At 35.8% G+C, this 16,662-nt stretch overlaps 1 protein-coding gene across 3 annotated transcripts in view; it reads right to left on the reverse strand.

Annotated features, from left to right (window-relative positions):
* LOC111151415 (eukaryotic translation initiation factor 2A) overlaps positions 1-16,662 on the reverse strand; it is a 33,819-nt gene that overhangs the window by 15,196 nt on the left and 1,961 nt on the right. Inside the window, exons 2-6 of one of the 3 annotated variants that reach the window (XM_022509410.1) lie at positions 8,162-8,231; positions 6,247-6,321; positions 3,074-3,192; positions 1,556-1,655; positions 1,118-1,200 (exon numbers count right to left, since the gene is read on the reverse strand). In XM_022509410.1, the coding sequence (XP_022365118.1) occupies positions 1,118-1,200; positions 1,556-1,655; positions 3,074-3,192; positions 6,247-6,321; positions 8,162-8,231 (447 nt within the window). Of the gene's footprint in view, positions 1-1,117; positions 1,201-1,555; positions 1,656-3,073; positions 3,193-6,246; positions 6,322-6,424; positions 6,442-8,161; positions 8,232-16,662 lie in introns of those variants that run through there. The other 2 variants (XM_022509417.1, XM_022509426.1) reach the window with 2 other exon arrangements.

Below are 16,662 nucleotides of genomic sequence, written 5' to 3' on the forward strand. Positions count from 1 at the left end.
AGAAAACAGTGTTCTTTCTTATATAAATGGTCCCACTAGGTGACCAAGTAGTAGATGGGGGAATTTCTCTTTATAAAAGTAATATAGCTTATAAGTGACAGGGGAGGTGGGGAGACTTGGAACATCAACAATTTGCAACCACTCATAAAATAATGGATCCAAGCACTGAACATTAATGTCAGCTAATCCTACAAAATTAAAGACCATAAGATGTCATGAGCTTCTTGATAAAAGAACTGAGCACCGCTTATGAGGTAGATTTGCCCTCATCACCCCAAAAAGAAGAATCTGAAGCTGACCAGCTCTAGATCCAAGTAGCTATTTAAGGGATAGATGACTATGATAAACTATAGGATAGGATACAATAGCAAAATTTAACCATGAGAAAAATATATGACAAATAACCTTGTTTCTTTACTAATAAATCTTAACGGGGGGCAGAGGAGATGGGAGTGGGAACTAATAGCTTAAAAGAAACTTAAAGATATATATATACCAATTTACAATGTGAGGAGCCTTATTTGGAGCCCAAGTTTAAAAAAAATTATAACATTTGCAATTATTAGAATTTGGATACTGACCAGATATTTTATAATCTGTGATAATGGTATTGTGGCTAAGTCTTAAAAAATTAAAGATATAGCCCTAATCCTCAAAGATACATACTGAGATACTTATAGGGAAAATGATGCTATGTCTAGGATTTACTTTAGCAGAGTAAGAGAGATAGATGTTAGATAGAGAGATGTATGGATGAGGCAGGACTGGCAATGCACTGAAGGTTATTGGGACTAGGTGTCAACTTTTGTTTCAAATTCTACATAACAAAACATTTTAAAAATCCGTATCACAGAACTTTGATAGCAACTAAACACAGAAAGAGTATGCAAGTGTTTTAATTTAATAGCAATTATTAGATAATAAAAGCTTATTATAGAAAAATCTTTGTTGTAGAATTTTAGTTGGCACTTAGACTTACAAAAGTTATCCAAATGAATTAATGTAACAATGATTATTAAAATATTAACAGTATTTAGGAGAACCCTATGATGCTATATAAGGCAATAAAACTATATACACTTAGAGTAAATAATAAACTTAGTTCATATATCCATACTAAAATTGTTGTTCTCAAAGAAGTGAACTTCGTTGTTAACATTTCGGGCGCAGACAGTTTCATCTTCTGACCAAGATGGACACCTATGTTGAAAAGAAAGAGTATGAACTAAATTTAGACAGGTGTAACCTCACATGTTAACAGGCTGAAGTTAGTGATATTGCTTACTATTTAAGGAAAATTACTGATAAATATGTCAAGTCAGATCCCAATAGCTTTAGTTAGCATTTGTACTAGAAAGACACCATTCTCCTTCATTCAAATCTAAACAAATGAAAGATCAAGTTTTTCCTCTACATTCCCACACACAAAATCCCTCAAGATCTAGATTTTAGTCGGACAAGTTATTTTCTATTTTAGTACCTGAGAAAAAATATTATATAATGAATACATTTAAAATATTTTGTAAATAATTAGTATTTTAAAGCATTTATTTACCAATTTTGCATTTTTTTCTGGATGAAAGACTTCAAACATGTACCAGTTTTCACATCATAAAGTTGTAGGTTGGGTATCCCAGCTGTGCCATCTTTAGAAGCTAAAATAAAAACATTTTTTTTGTAGTAATTGTCTCCTAATGCTAGTAAAAAGAATTCTTTCAAAGAACAACTTTGAATAAGATTATAAAGATCAAGTGAAAGAGTTGCTTTGAATCAACTTCCTCTTTTAGCTTTAATTATGGATGTAATCATCCCTTCCTAAAGCCACAATTTGACAGCTGTTTGAGCAAAAGTTTAGCATTTCTGAAATGAGTTAATTACTATAGATTTTAAGAATACTTAAGAGACTTGTATTAAGTTTGACATGGTTTGCAGTTAAATGGATTAAATTCTGATATTACGAAATCTTATTTCTGTAAGTCACACACATAAACACACAAAATTATATTAACTACTCATGATCCTCAATTTCCTTGAAAATGAAGATTCATTCAAGTCTATGCCTCTTGGAAGAACAAACCTAGAGGGTTTATAACCCAATAACGGGCTATTATATATTTAACTTAACATATGCCCACGTTATTAAAACATGTTTAAAAAGCCCCTATACCAGTTCTAAATTATTATTCATCTGTGAAGCACAGCCATATAAAATGTTCATATAACATATTATCTTATCTTTAAATGTGTTAAAAAATGGCACATTTCCTACTCTTTGTCACACCATATGCATTTCTTACCTATTGTGTCTATTTACTTCCTCTTTGAGTGACAATAATTATTTACTTATTTGTTTTTTAAAGATTTTATTTATTTATTTGAGAGATCACAGGTAGGCAGAGAGGCAGGCAGCGGGGGGGGGGGGGGGGGGGGAGGCTCCCTGCTGAGCAGAGAGCCCGCTGCAGGGGCTCGATCCCAGGACCCTGAGACCATGACCAAGACGAAGCCAGAGGATTAACCCCACTGAGCCACCCAGGCGCCCTTGACTGGCAATGATATATTTTTTAAAAGATTTTATTTATTTTATTTGACAGAGATCACAAGTAGGCAGAGAGGCAGACAGAGAGAGGAAGGGAAGCAGGCTCCCTGCTGAGCAGAGAGCCCAGTAAGGGGCTCCATCCCAAGACCCTGGGATCATGACCTGAGCTGAAGGCAGAGGCTTTAACCCACTGAGCCACCCAGGCACCGCCTGGCAATGATTATTTAAAATATTTTTCATTTAAGGGCCATTATTATCCTTAATTTTTAAGATCTTCTCCAACCAGTGGTAATTCACTTGAGCTTTTTCTTTTTCTCTATCTCATGATGGATCTTTTCACTAACTTACTATAACCTTCAAATTACTTAAAGTACATCATATTGCGGCCATACAAGGTTCATTGTTCAGTGAAGATACAAACACTATTTACTATCTAAAGATTAATTACTTTCATATAAGGTTTTAAACCTTCTCTTTTATTCCCCCCATTGAACTGAATTGGTCCTGTCAATATTTTTACAATTGGAAAATACTTACTAGTGTAAGGTTGCCACGTTGCCAGGACAGTGTTTTTTGGTGAAAACTCAAGGCAAACTGCCTTTGGGAGGTCAAAGGAGTGCAGCAGTCCCTTGTTAGTGACATTGGTAACATTTATTCTGGTTTCAAAAGAAAGTACTTTAGCAATGAAATACTGTTTTAAAATAGCCAGCAAGATCCAAAACATTCATGCCTCTTTTCAAATACAGACTGCTATAAAGTGGTCATTTTCAGAAAAATCAATTTTCAGTTAATTCTAGAAAATATCTAAAGAACACCTTAAAAACAACAACAAAAGCAAGTGTACATTTTACCAAAATGCCCCTATATAAGGGTGGTATTGGGAAACACAGACTTAGCAGAAGGATATAATAGATGATTCCATTTTTAGCTGAAAAGAAAATAGGCCTTTAAGTGGACATAGAGATACAGATAAGCTGACATGTATCAAACCAAGGGAAAACAGAAGTGCTAAACTGAAAGTATATTTTTTAATTTGACTAAATGGAAGTTGTAGCGGCTGTGAAATCATCAAGGAGACTTTTGAGGTCTATTAAAATCTCAGAAGTAATCTCCAAAAAATAAGACTAAGAATTATCGTGATATGATAATGATAAAAATTATAATAATTGTATAATAAAAGCCGTTCCACTTTTTGGATGCTTTCTATGAACCATTTTCTGGTCTAACCACTTTATATACATTTTCTCATTTAATCCTCACAAGAAACTTAAAAGATAGGCATCATTGTCTCTATTTTACAAATGGTAAAAGCGAGGCTTAGAAAAATAAATGATTTGATGATTTGTCCAAGATCATACTATTGATAAATGCCAGAGTCGAGTTTTAAAACCAGTTTGGCTTGACTTATCTTATGTACTCTTATAGGTAAAAAAAAAAAAAAAAAAAAAAAAAAAAAAAAAAAAAAAGATACTCCATCTTACTATTTAGAAAATTGCTTAAAGTTACTTTGTTCTACTCAAGTTTGAACCACTGGTTTAGGATAAGCGAAGCTGGTAAGAATGAATAATTACTGCATACTGTTTAAACACACACACACATAAATACTCAGAATTCTTTACAAATTACTATAAATTACATATTTTAGAATTACATGAAACTTTCGTTTTTTGTTATTGTTGATAGCCTTTAATAGTTATTCTTAGTTTAACAGAGTATTTATTTACACTAAAAAATCCCACATATTAAGGAAAAATCAGTTATAGTTTCTGATTAATTAACTATGACCTCAGCAAAGACCACAATCAATACACTACATCTGTTTCTCTTGTCCCTAGAAACATTATATGTTGTTGTGGTTGCAGAAATTGAAGGAAATAAATGCTAGAACCAGGGATAGAAAGTATCTATTAAAAAGATGGACACGACAAATGGGCACATATTAAAAGGTTTGAGAGCTGAATACAACAGAAAGCCAATCGGGGATATGAAATACATAAAATAAATAATTGTGAAGGTGAAAACAGACTTACTCAAACAACTCTAAGCTAGTAGAGTAAGGGATACCTCAAAAAGATAATAGACAATGAAAGGAAGTATATTATGTCTCATTAGTAAATTTCTATTAGCTTATTACTCACAGTATAAACTAAAATATAGATTTTAATTTTTTTTCAAAATTACCCTTAAAATATACATCTTAAAAAATAAGGGATGCCTGGTGGCTCAGTCGGTTAAACGTCTGCCTTCAGCTCAGGTCATGATCCCAGAGTCCTGGAATCGAGTCCGGCATCTGGCTCCCTGCTCAGCTGGGAGTCTGATTCTCCCTCCGCGTGCTGCTCTCCCTGCTTGTGCTCTCTCTCTCTCTGACAAATAAATAAGAAAATCTTAAAAATGAAACAGAATAAAATAAAACTCAAATACTGACAATAGGTCACACCAAAAATAAGAAAATTTGAGAGTACATTCTTTGAGACTGAGATTAAGATTTTGTCTGTTAACATTGTGGATAAGACCCAATATGATCATACTCTTTTTTTTTTTTTTTTTACGATTGTATTCATTCATTTGAGAGAGACAAAGAATGAGTTGGGGTGTGGGGGGAGGAGCAGAGGGAGAGGACCAAGCAGACTCTGTTTAACATGCAGACCCCAACATGGGGCTCAATTCCAGAACTCTGAGATCATGACCTGAGCCAAAATCAAGAGCAGAACGCTCAACTGACTGACCCACCCAGGCACCCCCAATATTATTATATTCTTACTAATTTATGAGTAGTAGTTTACTGGTTGGCTTCAATAACTTAAAAAAATAAGGTGATTAACCTTTTTAATTACAAAAACTAATTCTGCCAGCTACTCATAGTCCTCCAAAGTGAATCATCTAATTCAACACAATCTTATTAGCATTAATTTTTAAAAATCAGGTGTTTAATCCAATCTGACTTTAGAATCCATCATCACTGTGTAACAAACAACATTTAAAATGTACTTTTCATATTAATGAATACATTTTCTACCTTTTAAAAAACCTAAGGTATTATATCTGCTTAAAAACAACAACCAAAATAACTTTAAATCAAGCAACAAATACTTAGGCATTTTCCTGGTTCTTTGAACTGAAATGTTGTAGTGACTATGGAAAAATTGAGAGTGATTTTCTTAGTAAAATTATGAGTATTTAATCAGAATACTTTTTTTTTGCAAAACCAATTTTGTAATCTGATTATCTTATATAACAGAAACTACACTAATGTACTTTTGAATAATTTATAAAATACTTAAATGACATACTTTTACATATAATAAAACTCAAAGAAATAACTGTTGTTATTAATTTAAAAGCATAGATTAAAGTATCTAAGTCTAAGGCAAACAAACAAAGAAGTTATTCTCTAAGTGTTAGTGCAGAACTGAAGAAACCCTTACCAATAACATAGAGCATATTTAAAAACAACTCAGCTTCTCCAGCATTAGATTAACTGCCTCTTTTAATATATTACTTTTTAATCCTAAGAAACTATGGTAAGTCAAGTCATGGCATATAAATAGAAGTTAATAACTTTAGAGTTCTAGGGGAGCTACACTGGAGATAATATCTAACCACATCATGACATTAAAAGAAGGAATTTACTAATGACATCCAAACACTGTTCAAATAATGCCACTTATGTTTTATACTGATAAAAATATATTATATAAAGAAACACTAACTTTTCTCCGTTGCCCCAGGCAAACAAGGTGCCATCCTTACTAAAAGTATAGACTTTGCAATTTTTCCCAGATTCCCTGAAAATGACAAGAAAAAAAGTTTAATAAGCATTATTATTTTTCAAAAAAAAATGATTAAAAATTTATAATCTTACTACTAATTTAATGATTATGAACTTACATAAATTTAAGAAGTAATTCCAAAATGCTTTAGTCTACCAAATGCCTTATCTCTTAAAATGCAGTGCCAACAACCACTGTAAAGTAAGGTGGAAACTGATGTTACATCAACAGATCAATCTTAAGAAGAAAAGAGAGCCCTTTTGGGTCAATAACTAGTTTGTGTGAAAACTCAAAAATATAAGTGAACATGGAAGTCACCAGCTGTCAGCCCTAATCTTAAGAGGGCTGAAGGATTTCAATATGGAGACTTTGTGAAGAATGCCCCAGATCGCCTGCACAACAACCTAACTATGGATAGAATACCCTCAAGTAACCAATAAGTGCCCCTGGATTTGAAGGACAAAGATCTTCCATCAATTTCTGATGTACAGAGACAAGAAGTGTAACAACAATAAGAGGATCTTCACTTTGAACTGTGGATGCAAGATTCTCTATAAGAACAGACCTAGGAAATCAGATTCTTGGCAATATTCTATCCAATGATCAAAACTCTACATACTGTATCTCTCAACTGGAGATGGCTACTAGGAGTACATCTCCCAGCAATAAGGAACATACAAACAGAAATGTGTTATGTGGGCACATGCAGAATGTCCATATGTGTAGTCACATAAAACCAGAACTTCATCAGCTAACAACCATTTGAATTTTTAAATAACAAGCACTGAGAACTGACCAGGACATCCCCCTTAAACTGGATACTATCTTTACATTACTAATTCATCTGAAGATGGTATCTGTGTTTCTGCAATCACATAATAATGGTAGCTTATACTCAACTTGAGGTTACTGAAACATTATTTTTTGTCCTCTTCTCACATAAACAACTATGAACAAGAAGTCCTCCATCTTCCACCTGTGCTGCAACTTATTTCATTTAATACCCAGTCCTTGGATATACAGGTTTTTAAAAGCTCCCCATGTCATTCTAGAGTGCAGCCAAATTTGAGAGCCACTCATCTAAAATCTCAACTAAGGTCACAGGAATCAACTTTAGGGGGGTCACACTAACCTTAAGATGGGACATTTTGATCATTGGGAAGAAAAAAATAATGAGTCCACATTGATATATGCAAGTCTATCCTTTCATTCTTATGTTGAAAAAAAAAACTTGGTTTCTAATGATTTTTAATATGTTATATATTTATTTATATCATACTATGGATTTAAAATGGCAGTATCAATTTTCTGTTACCAAGAAAACAACTGAATGCATTTCAGAATTTTGCATGCCATCATATGGTTATGCCACCAACTTAAACTTAGTATTTTTATTATAATTTTCTGTTTACCCATTCATTGTTTTTTTTCTAGGAAAAAATATATCTGTATCTACCTAATTATATATATATATTTTCTATTTCCTTCCTTTCCTATACTTTTTCCATTCTCTGACTTCGTGAAGAGTATAGCCAGTGGCTTGGTTATCACATTTGCAAGTTTTTCTTCATCCCCCAAGATAAGATTCTTCGAAGCTAAAGGCTTGAACTCAAATATACTAATGTCTACACTTTTTCTTTTAAACATGCTGAATTATTATTTTCACATCTAAAGATTGATCATTTTTCTCGATAAAGATTATGCATTCTTTCCATCTTCTGTTGATATTACATAACACACCCCAAGAAACCAGCCTATCTGTTCTTTCTTTCTTGTTCAGAATGTAACAGCAAAAAAATAATTTAGTATGTATCATACAGTTCCCCATAACCTTAGTCAACAATATAAACCATACCTTGGAAACAAAGTGCTTTCTGTAAAATGTGGTGGTCCATTTACCATGTACAGTCCTTCTGATCCTCGGACTAAAGAAACAAAATGGAAAAAACCACCATCAATTTGTTAATAAATACTCAGTAATCACAAATATTTTAAATAACAAAAAGCTTTCAGGGGCACCTGGGTGGCTCAGTCAACCAAAGCATCTACCTTCAGTTCAGGTACTGGGGTCCTGGGATACAGTCTGAGTCAGGCTCCCTGCTCAGTGGGGAGCCTACTTCTCCCTCCCTTTCCCCCAACCCCTGCTCATGCGCTCTCTCACTCTCTCAAATAAAATCTTAAAAAAAAAAAAAAAAAAAGCTATCAAAGTATCAATGAAATTATTAAACATTTCCTAGAACTACAGAATGTTAAAAGGGTACCTTTTTCAATAAATAAATAAATAAATAGGTACATTTTTCTTAACCTTATTGCATGAAATCCTGCAACTGCTGGGAAATCAATAGGTACTGCACTGGAATGAATGTTTATATCCCCCCACAAATTCTCATGTTGAAACACTTATCCCAATGTGATAGTATTTGGAACTGGGGCCTTTTGGAAGTAACCCGATTCATGAGGGTAGAGACCTCATAGATCAGATTAGTGCCCTTCTAAGAAGAGCTCCAGAGAGCTAGCTAGCTCTCTTTCTGCCATGTAAAGATATAATAAAAAGCTGGCAGTCTGCAACCTGGAAGAAGAGGATATAGAAAGCAGGGTAGCTGTGTGATTTAAAAAAAAAAAAAAAAAAAAAAAAAAAAAAAAAAAAACCGTAAAAATACAGAATATATTCAAAGTTCTTAAAAAAGTAAGGTATTATTAATATATTTACAATTTCTCAAACTAAGAGAACAAGTGGGATGAAACACATTTACTGTGTTTCCAATAATGGTAAAATCCTAAAAACTAAAGTCAGAACAGAATTCAAGATTAAGCAAAAACATCGACAGAATATATATATATATATATATATATATTTTTTTTTTTAAAGATTATTTACTTATTTTACAAAGAGAGACAGTGAGCATAAGCAGAGGGAGCAGCAGGCAGAGGGAGAGGTAGAAACAGGCTCTTCACTGAGCAGGGAGCCCGATGCGGGGACCCAGAACCCTGGAATCATGGCTTGAGCTGAAGGCAGACGCTTAATGACTGAACCACCCAGGTGTCGCAGATTAATTATATACATATATATTTTTTAGATTTTATTTATGTATTTGTCAGAGAGAGTGAGCACAGGCAGACAGAGTGGCAGGCAGAGGGAGAAGCAGACTCCCTGCTGAGCAAGGAGCCCAATGTGGGACTCGATCCCAGGACGCTGGGATCATCACCTGAGCCCAAGGCAGCCGCTTAACCAACTGAGCCACCCAGGCATCCCTTAATTATATATTTTTAAATGGCTGACTTAGAAGCTTCTAAAGCTGAATCAAAGAAATTGATCTGTTCATTTGAAAAATGCTTCCTGAGCAAAAATAAAAACTACCTCCCAAACCTTATGTAGAGTACTGATGATACAACAGGGAGGAAAATCAGCCTTGTGCTAACCTCATTAATCACATAATCAGTCAAATACATGGAATTCTGTAAGTGTGCTTAGTACACTTAGTACATAAAGATTTATGGAGCTAATCCAGTGAATAACAGGGAGTTTTGATCTAAAAATGGAAGGTTAGGGAAAGTGTCCTGGAGTACAGGATTTGTGTGCTGAGTTCTGGAGGACGGATAGTAGTTAACAAGCAAAGAGAACAGCAACAAGTGCAAAAACTCCATGGCAAAAGAGATGATAGAGCATCAGAAGCAACTAAAAGCCTTTATGGAAGTAACTGAGCTGGAGAAGAAAACAGGGCTCAGACCAAGCACGATCTCTTGTGCCTAAGTTAGGCAATGTTGGTCTGTGGCCTAAGGTGGGAAACTTCTAAAGGGCTTTAGGTAAAAATTGTTTTTAAAGATTTTATTTGTTTATTCAACAGAGAGAGAGAGAGAGATCACAAGTAGGCAGAGAGGCAGGCAGAGAGAGAGGGGGAAGCAGGCTCCCCGCTGTGCAGAGAGCCCAATGTAGGGCTCGAGCCCCAGACCCCGAGATCATGACCTGAGCCAAAAGCAGAGGCTTAACCTACTGAGCCACCCGGGCGCCCCTAGGTGAATTTCAAGAACCAGTTTTGCATTTTGAAAAGGTCAATCTAGTCCAGCATAGAGAATAAACTGGAAGAAAGACTGGATAAGACTATTCAAGACAGTTCTGCAGTGGTCCCACAGGAAAGTATGGATACTTGGAACTGGTGGGGTGCAGTGGAAATGGTGAGTGTGTGTTCAATATTTAAGAGGTAAGACTGGCAGAACCTGGTGATGAGTTACTATTTTGTCGGCTAAAATTCTTGCTAGCAGCAACAGTTAAGCACTGAATAGAAGAAAAACTTATACTAAGGTTCATGGTTGTAATTCTATCTGCTTCCTTTTCTGCCAGCTGTTCACAAATCTTCCACTCTTCCTTTTAGTGAGAAAGCAGCACAACTGGTAAACAGGGCCACTCTTGGCTCCATTTTCCTTCTCAAGGTACAGTTCTCATAACACTGATTTTCTTTTTTTTTCTTTAAAGATTTATTTATTTGATAGAGACAGAGAGGGCAAGAGAGAGCACTGGGGAGAAGGGAGGGAGAACCAAGCTCCCCATGGAGCAGGGAGCCTGATTCAGGGCTTGATCCCAGGACCCTGGGACCATGACCTGATCCAAAGATAGACACTTAACCAACTGAGCCACCCAGGAGCCCCATCATTACACTGATTTTCTACCTGAGAATTAACTAGTTCAATTTTCAGATATTGAAAGTAATATAACTTATAGTCCCAAAGTAAGTAATTTAAAGTCAGGAACTTATTAAGGAAAAGAACCACTGATGAACAAGACAAAAAAAAAAACTATGCCCTCATGGAGCTTCTACTCTAGTGGAGGGACCAAGATAAATAAACACACAACTAAACGATGAGTTGCTTGTTAGATATCCACAAGTATACAAGTCCATACCATGTTTCCTCACATGCAAGCACTAGACTGAATGGTCAAACTGTTACAGGTCATTTGGCCTTGAATAGAATGAAGCCTAGCAAAGTGTTCTGCGTGTATCAAGACTTGTAACACTACACAGCTTACAAGGCAAGGCTGTATATGATCTGGTCCCTTCACAGCTCTGTGTGCTAGGCTTGAGGGATTTAAAAAAATGAATCCATAACTGCATTCAAGGCAATAATTTCAAAGGAGCTCAGTCTATTGCTATGCCTTGAATGAAACACTGAGATTTTAAAACTATGAACTATAATTCTCTAGCATCAAAATTCTCAACTGCTTCTCAGTTTTTTGGCTAAGATCAAGGGTAGCATCAAAATTCTTTTACTACACAGGCAAAACAGTGCTATGTCTCATCACCGAATCATTTGCTGTAACGTAAAGTACAACTCATTAGCATTTAGAATAGGCCATTCTTTTCTTTAACCCACTGAGCCACCCAGGCGCCCCCAGGCCATTCTTTTCTTAATACTATAACAACAGCTTTAACAAACACTTATCTCAGGGTTTAATAAAAAGTAAATTTACCAAACTAGGGAGTTTATTAGTTTCCAGATTACACTTTAATAATAGGCTACATACAATTGTTGGCCTCATGAGGTCCCTCCCACAAGCTGCTATGGTGGTTTAACACACTAAGGGCTCTCTTACAGAATTTACATATAGACCTAGGAAAATAAAACAGCATATCGTCAGTGAAGTCCCAATGAAGTTGCAGTGTAATGAGAAAATGTGCCACAAGATGATGCAATCAAACCATGTTCTGTTTTAACTGCTGACCCTGAGAACATAAACGCTTGAAGCGGCTGGCAAAACAGAAAAAATAAGCTTTATCGATCTCATCTCAGCCCCTTGTGTTCTCATGAACTTGGAACTAGTGACTTGGTCCTCCATATTTGTTCATTTTTCTGTTATCAGCAACCACAATGTTATAGTTGGGGTGAAATTCAAAGTTTTTATACATTATACAGTTGACCCCTGAACAACACAGGGGTTAGGAGTGCTGGATCTGGTGTAACTCAAAATGCGTGAATAACCTGACCCCCCCAAATATTTAACTACTAAGAGCCTACAGCTGACCAGAGGCCTTACTGCTGATATAAATGATTAACACATATTTTGTATATTTCATATCTTCATACCAAACTAAGACAGGTGGAAAACTCCAAAGCACCTACTACAGACAGTTTACCACCCACATCATTCAAATGTTGAAACTTAATCCCTGATGTGGTGGTATCTGGAGATAGGCCTCTGGGAGGTGATTAGATTCTGACAGCAGAGCCCCCGGGAATAGGATTAGCACCCATATAAAAGAGATACCTGAAAGCAAGAGATTCCCGGAAGCTCCCTCGCCCCTCCTAGCCCCTCCTAGCCCTATGCGGACACAGCAGACAATGGCTCTCTTTCATCCCTCGCCCCTCCTAGCCCCTCCTAGCCCTATGCGGACACAGCAGACAATGGCTCTCTTTCAATCAGTAAACAGGTTCTCACCAAACAATCAAATCTTCCAGTACCTTGAAGTAGACTTTCCCAGACTACAGAAGTATGGGAAATAAATGTTGTTTAAGCCACCCACTCTATGATATTTTTGTTACTGGAGCCTGAATGGACTGAGACAGAGTAGCAGTGAGAAATAAAAACTACTTAACCCACCCTCTTTCATACAGATTGTTAACTCAAAATCTTAAAAGGCAACACTCGACGGAAAAGTCCGTGTAAGAAGTGTCACTCAAGAAGCATTCAGTCTCATGTGGTTTTCAGTTCCTGGTTTTAGTATGTTTCTAGAGAAGCAAAATCTTGAGTGAAATTGATCAACTTCTTTTCAACATGCACATGTTCACATTCTAAATAAAGAGTTTTAAAACAAAAATCCAAAAAGTTGTATGTTCTGATTCCATTTATATAACATTCTTGGAATGACAAAATCACTGAGGATAGATCAGTGGCTGCCCATGGTTAGAGTAGAAAGAAAAGTATGGTAAAAGGATAGCATCTTTTTCTTCTTATTTTAGAGAGAGAGCGCGTACAGTGAGGGGTAAGAGGTAGGGGTTGAGCAGAGACAATCTTATGTAGGCTCCACACCCAGGGCAGAGCCTAACATGGGACTTGACCTCACCACTTTGCGATCATAATCTGAGCCAAAATCAAGAGTTGGATGCTCAAATGGATAAGACATCCAGGATCCCCAAGGGTAGCATCTTCTTTGCAATGATGGAGCAGTTCTATATTATGACAGTGGTGGTTACATGAATCTACATATGTGATAAAATTTCTTAGTACCATATATACACACAAACTGGTGAAATCCAAATAAGGATTATAGTTTAGTAAATATTCCTGTACAAGCACCAATTTCCTAGTTTTAATAATGTACTATGGTTATATATTATCACTGGAGAAAGCTAGGTGAAGGGTATACCAGGAACTCCCTTTATTGTTTTTGTGACTTTTTATAAGTCTTAAATTATACCAAAATATAAGGCTTTATAAAAGACCACCATTTTTTATAATGCTTTTTCAAAATATGGCAAGAAATTAAGCCAATCAAAAGTCTGGAAAAAAGTTTTTCTTTTTCTTTTTTTTTTTTTAAAGATTTTGTTTGTTCGAGAGACACACAGAGGGAGAGTGAGAGGGAAAAGGAGACCACCCACTGAGCAGGGAGCCCAACATGAGGCTTCATCCCAGGACCTTGAAATCATGACCTGAGCAGAAGGCAGATGCTTAACCGAATGAGCCACCCAGATACCCCTGGAAAAAAAGTTATTCAACATTTCTAAAGAATGGATTTGCTTGAGAATACCAAATAAAAGTGTTTCATTAAAATAAAAAATTGGGGGTGCCTGGGTGGCTCAGTGGGTTAAAGCCTCTGCCTTCAGCTCAGATCATGATCTCAGGGTCCTGGGATTGAGTCCAACATCGGGCTCTCTGCTCAGCGGGGAGCTGGCTTCCCCCACCTCTCTCTGCCTGCCTCTCCGCCTACTTGTGATCTCCGTCAAATAAATAAATAAATTCTTTAAAAAAAAGAAAATAAATAAAATTAAAAATTGAATAGATCAAGATTTTTGTACTAAGATAAAAACAAAGTCCATGAGAAAAAAGTACAAACTAGAGCTACTTTAAAACTGGTGATACTGGTGGTTATATTCTTATAACAGAGATGTCTATTTTAGGGGGACTAATTATCAATTGAATTCACATAAAAATCATATTGGGTCACTACAGTCTTGTTCATACATACAATCACTATTTTTTTTCTTTTCTTTTTTTTTTTTTTAAAGATTTTATTTATTTGATAGACAGAGATCAGAAGTAGGCAGAGAGGCAAACGGGGAGGGGAGGGAAGCAGGCTCCCCGCCAAGCAGAAAGCCCGATGCAGGGCTTGATCCCAGGACCCCGGGATCATGACCTGAACCAAAGGCAGAGGTTTTAACCCACTGAGCTGCCCAGGCGCCCCTACAATCACTATTTAAAGCAAATATTTTATTTCACACCTCCTTACACAGAAGCATAACTAAAATGCTTAAATAATATAATAACAACAACAAGCATAACTAAAATGCTTAAATAAAATAACATAAAGTGCTATAAGACATTTTGGAACCACTAAGATACTTTACTGGATTTAATCAGTTTCAGTAACTTATACAAGAATAAATGGATACGCACAGTGTATTAGAAGACACAAAATCAGATTCATAACAGAACATAAATTGTATTACAAGTTAACAAAAGCAAAAACATAAATAAGAATTCAAAAGTTCTTTTCAGTAATGAAAATAATTTTTCTACATGATTTTAATGAGGAATTCATTTTATTTTTATTTTTTAAAGATTTTTATTTATTTATTTGACAGAGAGAGAGAGAGAGATCACAAGTAGGCAGAGAGCGAGGAGAAGCAGGCTCCCCACCGAGCAGAGAGCCTGACGCTGGACTTGATCCCAGGACCCTGAGATCATGACCTGAGCCGAAGGAAGAGGCTTAACCCACTGAGCCACCCAGGTGCCCCAAGAAATTCATTTTAATTAGAAATGACTGAATGCAAAACATTGAATAGACTGTAGAGATAGTTTAATATAGTGTACTGAGAGTTGCTATGATCTGTTTTTAATGATCTTCCCCTGTAATCAAAGGGGATCTGGAAACATGCTCTATTAGAAAGAAAAACCTAGAACGTGAACAGCTCTTTTCAGTAAAGCAACAAATAAATACCAGAGTTTCACACAGAAAAACTGTTTAAAATCAAGAATATTAAATATTGTATTTAAATAATCTTTTTAAAAATTAGTAGTCTTTCTGGATACTCATATACCATTTATTGCTCTAGGCCTGAATTAATATGAGAAAACTACTAGGTTTCAACGAACAAGGGTTCTATGCCAGGGATATGGTGATCATTATAATGGGATACTTTTTCCAATCCTTACATCCACTGCAGTACCTATCAATGTAGGACAATGACTCCATTTTGAATAAATTAACTCAGTGGCCTCAACCAGGCAAGCTGATTAGAAATATGGGTTTCACATAAGGACCACTGTTTTACATGCCTGGTATCCAGAATCCACCTTCTAGAAGACTCTAATTTTCCAGGGAAAACTGTCCAAGCATGAGAATATAATTTGGTCCTGGTGATTCGATTAACAACTGAATGATTCAAAGATAAGCAAGATCCAGCCAAGCCAAGCCAAACAGACAGCATTGAGATTGGCAAAAAACATGCTTTCCTTTGGGGCTGCTGAGCTGGTTGAATGTAAAATGGAGAGCATTAGCCTGAGAATGAATTTTGTTTTAAACATTTATTTATTTATTTAGAGAGTGCACACATGCAAGCAGGAGGAGGGGCAGAGGGAGAGAGAAATGGAAAAAATCCCAAGCAGATCCCCCACAGAGCGCAGAGCCCAACTCAAGAGTGGCTTAATCTCATGACCCCGAGAGCATGACCTGAACTGAAATCCAGTCGGATGCCCAATGGATTGAGCCACACAGGTGTGCTTTGGCTTTTTATCATTTCCAATTAAAAGTTATGTCTACCAAAATTTACTTAACAATGTCCAAATTATTTTAAACTCTAAAATTCCATGAGTCTAAGTTTAAAAAAAGATGTTGGAAGTAAAAGAATCTATTATTGGCTGGAATATCTACGCTAACAATGTTTACAAAATTAATCTGTGTGTTTAAGTAAAAGAAAAACGGACCATGGAGTTGAACGACTAAATATAATCCTGATTCTGCCAACTTGGAATAACAATCTCTCTGGGCCTCCATGAATATGAGAATATGAGGAACAGAAAGACTAGTTGACCTTTAAGCTCTTACAAAGTCCTTGATTTTAAGCATTATAAGAAAATTGTCATTCTTAGTTAATTTGACTGTAAATGAAGTGATGATCCTTCATTAACTTATTCCTCCAACAAAC

This window comes from Enhydra lutris, unplaced genomic scaffold, assembly GCF_002288905.1.
Source record: "Enhydra lutris kenyoni isolate GAN:26980312 unplaced genomic scaffold, ASM228890v2 scaffoldscaffold2, whole genome shotgun sequence".
Classification (NCBI taxonomy): domain Eukaryota; kingdom Metazoa; phylum Chordata; class Mammalia; order Carnivora; family Mustelidae; genus Enhydra; species Enhydra lutris.